This window comes from Onychomys torridus, chromosome 4 (genome assembly GCF_903995425.1).
Source record: "Onychomys torridus chromosome 4, mOncTor1.1, whole genome shotgun sequence".
Taxonomy (NCBI): Eukaryota; Metazoa; Chordata; class Mammalia; order Rodentia; family Cricetidae; genus Onychomys; species Onychomys torridus.
In genome coordinates, this window is record NC_050446.1 from 51726678 (window position 1) to 51730278 (window position 3601).

At 49.6% G+C, this 3601-nt stretch overlaps 1 protein-coding gene across 1 annotated transcript; it reads left to right on the forward strand.

Moving 5' to 3' along the window:
* Positions 1-246: 246 nt before the first annotated feature.
* Positions 247-3601, forward strand: Hoxd13 (homeobox D13). Its single transcript, XM_036183133.1, has 2 exons — positions 247-1093; positions 1880-3601. Exons 1-2 carry the CDS (start codon positions 325-327, stop codon positions 2128-2130), a joined length of 1020 nt encoding a protein of 339 aa, XP_036039026.1. The 5' UTR covers positions 247-324; the 3' UTR covers positions 2131-3601.

Sequence of the window (3601 nt, forward strand, 5' to 3'; positions counted from 1 at the left end):
CACCCCCACGTGGCCCGGAGCAACCAATGGCACGGTCCCCCGCCGGCGCCCTCGGGGCGGGAGGCGGCCCCCCGACCGGCCCAGGCCCCCTCCCAACCTGAACTTCGTTTTTATAAACGTCCCGCGATGAGCTAACCTGTTGGAGGGCGGGCGAGCGGGCGGGCGGGCGGGCAGGAGGCGGGAGGCTCGCAGAGGGAGAGAGGACGGGAGGGAGAGGGCGGGAGCGAGCGCGGCGCGGAGCACAGCGAGGAGGGAGGAGGCGCTGCGCGCCATGGTGTCCTGCGCGGGGCCGCGGCCCGGGCCTGGGCCGGGCCAGGCCGGGCCATGAGCCGCTCGGGGACTTGGGACATGGACGGGCTGCGGGCGGACGGCGGGGCCGCTGGGGCGGCGCCGGCCTCCTCCTCGTCCTCCGTGGCGGCGCCCGGCCAGTGTCGCGGCTTCCTGTCGGCGCCGGTGTTCGCGGGGACACATTCCGGACGCGCGGCGGCGGCGGCGGCAGCGGCAGCTGCAGCGGCAGCGGCGGCCTCCAGCTTCGCGTACCCGGGGACCTCTGAGCGCACAGGCTCCTCCTCGTCGTCGTCCTCCTCGGCTGTGATCGCCACTCGCCCCGAGGCTCCGGTGGCTAAAGAGTGTCCCGCGCCCGCGGCCGCTGCGACCGCTGCTGCACCCCCGGGCGCTCCGGCGCTGGGCTATGGCTACCACTTCGGCAACGGCTACTACAGCTGCCGCATGTCGCACGGTGTGGGCTTACAGCAGAACGCTCTCAAGTCGTCGCCGCACGCCTCTTTGGGAGGTTTCCCCGTGGAGAAGTACATGGACGTGTCGGGCCTGGCGAGCAGCAGCGTGCCGACCAACGAGGTACCCGCGCGAGCCAAGGAAGTGTCCTTCTACCAGGGCTACACAAGTCCCTATCAGCACGTGCCGGGGTATATCGACATGGTGTCCACTTTTGGATCCGGGGAGCCTCGGCACGAGGCGTACATCTCCATGGAGGGCTACCAGTCCTGGACACTAGCCAACGGGTGGAACAGCCAGGTGTACTGTGCCAAGGACCAGCCACAGGGGTCTCATTTTTGGAAATCATCCTTTCCAGGTAGGAGCAAGGTAGAAAAGTGAGGAACCCGTAGAGGGGAGAGGGGAGAAAACCCCCTACTTAGGAGTGGTTACTTATGCTCCGGGCCTGACCAGATTTAGCACACTGGAAAAGTTTGTCTAGTTTCTGTAATCTGTAGCTTTCCCAATTAAAATTGCCTCTGAAATTGTTTCCCTTCCCCGTGCAGCAAGATACTTTTACCCACTAAAGTTCAAGAGCTTTAGTTCTCTCTCTCTCTCTCTCTCTCTCTCTCTCTCTCTCTCTCTCTCTCTCTCTCTCTCCTGACTAAAAGGTGTCAGACTTGGACCCCCACTTTTTCAAGTGAGGTTCCAATGACATACTAATGCTTCTTAGAGCTCATAAATCCCCAAACACAAGAACAGAAATCAAAGCTTGAGTAAAAGATCTGAAGTGTGTGTGTGTGTGTGTGTGTGTGTGTGTGTGTGTGTGTTTGAATGTATGCAACTGGCAATTGCAGAAACGGCCCTTATGAGCTTTCCCCAATAACCAGACCATAAAATCCCAGGCTTGTTAAAATGCCGGTTTGAAAAACCATGATGATCCATCAAATTAGCCTTTGTCTTGAAGTGCAAATAGTCTTTCTTTAATAATGTGTAAATAAAATGTCTGTGTAAATAATAATAAAGTATAAACAATCTCATTTTCTTTATTCTCTACCCCTGTCCAGTACTGATCCGTACACAGATACATTCACACCACACAACTCAGAGCTTAGGTGCTCCAGGTCTCCCAGTCTAACTTTTCCCATGCTGTTCTTTGTACCAGGGGATGTGGCTTTAAATCAGCCAGACATGTGTGTCTACCGACGGGGAAGGAAGAAAAGGGTGCCTTACACCAAACTGCAGCTCAAAGAACTGGAGAACGAGTATGCCATTAACAAGTTCATTAACAAGGACAAGAGGCGGCGGATCTCGGCCGCCACGAACCTATCCGAGAGACAAGTAACCATTTGGTTTCAGAATCGCAGAGTGAAGGATAAGAAAATCGTCTCCAAGCTCAAAGACACTGTCTCCTGATATGGGCCAGGTTGGCCACAGACCTTCCAAATGCTTTCAGTTGTCTCCAAAAATACCTTTGGAAAGACTTGAAAATGTATTTAATTTCCCACTTCCCTGCCTAGGATGGCAAGCATTGTGAATCGTTTTGGGTTTTGTTTTTGTTTTTCTCTCTCTTAACCTTTATCTGGCTCTAAAACTTTTTGGTGCCCAATTTGACTTTGTAATTCTGCTTCTTTCTTGCTTATTATTGGTTTTGTTCTTGTCTAGACTTGTTTTTAGAATTTTTTTTAAACATTGTTTCTCCCTCCAGGCCAGTATTAAAAAAAAAAAAAAAAAAAAAAAAAAAAAAAACTTGAAGTATTTTTCAATAATCCCCCAAATGAATTTCAGAAGTGCCCGTTGGATTTAGGGTTTTATTTTTTTAACGGAACTTCATATGTGTTTCCAGCACTGACTATGCTCATAATCCATTAAGCCAGAATTGCTTTCAGCCATTCATACCCTGTGATTGTACAATTGAATCATTAGCTCTCAGAAGTTTCCCCAAGGCGAGTGGAAACAGCTTTAGGCACTCAACGACTTAGGATCACTGGGAGAGTCTGAAACTTGGAGGTTGGAGGCACATGTTGGCTTTCAAAGCAGCTACCTTATTAATATTGAAATGAAGACACTCTTCCTTGTCTTTGGCAAGCTCATCTGCTGTTGCCTGTGTTTGTAGCATGCCTTGTGGCTGTAATCTTTTAATCTGGAAACAGTATATGCTCTCGAATGCCTTCATTTCTCCAACACGAAACGCAGCTATTTAAATACCTACAACTGGCAGAGTAACTCCCAGACCATAGATACTCGCCCTATCCTTGGGTCTGTGGGAATGGAGCTGAGCCCATCTCCTCAGTCCTTGGAAAGAGACTGAGCCAGTGTGGCCCTGGGTGGGAACTTCTACCCAGAACCTAATGAAGAAGTTAATGTCTGAACATATGAGCCTCTCTGAGCTTTACAACCTCTAACACGTTTTTAAAATATGAAGCTCTAAGGACCAAGAGGGGAAAAGACGCTTCTAAAAGTAATGCTGAACTACTTCCAAAATGTTGCGTATTTATGCGACTGAGATTATTTTTGTAGATGCAATGTGTGTGAGCAGTGCTTCGAGCATTAAAAGATCACGTTTTACTCCTAGGGAGATATAAATAAAAAGAACTCTCTGTTTCCACTGAGTCTTCATACGTTTGTGATTTTCAAGATTGTGAAGCCTCTAGAAACTGTGCTAATTTATTATAAAACCTTGCTCTCCTCAGCATCTGTGGATGAAGGAAACAGCACCAGTTCTGGTCTCCAGAACTTCCATGTTCTATTTCTGCCCACCTCCCTCTAACACAAATAGTGATGTTTTAAAATGAGGATATCATCTGTGATGGCTAAATGATCATCTTTTAAATCAGACCAACTCATTAAAAAACTCAATAAATTTTGTTTCTTTCAATATTACCAA

Coding starts and splice junctions, on each gene's coding strand:
- Hoxd13 (XM_036183133.1), top strand. CDS start 325: ATGAGCCGCTCGGGGACTTGGGACATGGACGGGCTGCGGGCGGACGGC. Junction 1,094..1,879: donor TTGGAAATCATCCTTTCCAG/GTAGGAGCAAGG, acceptor TCTTTGTACCAG/GGGATGTGGCTTTAAATCAG.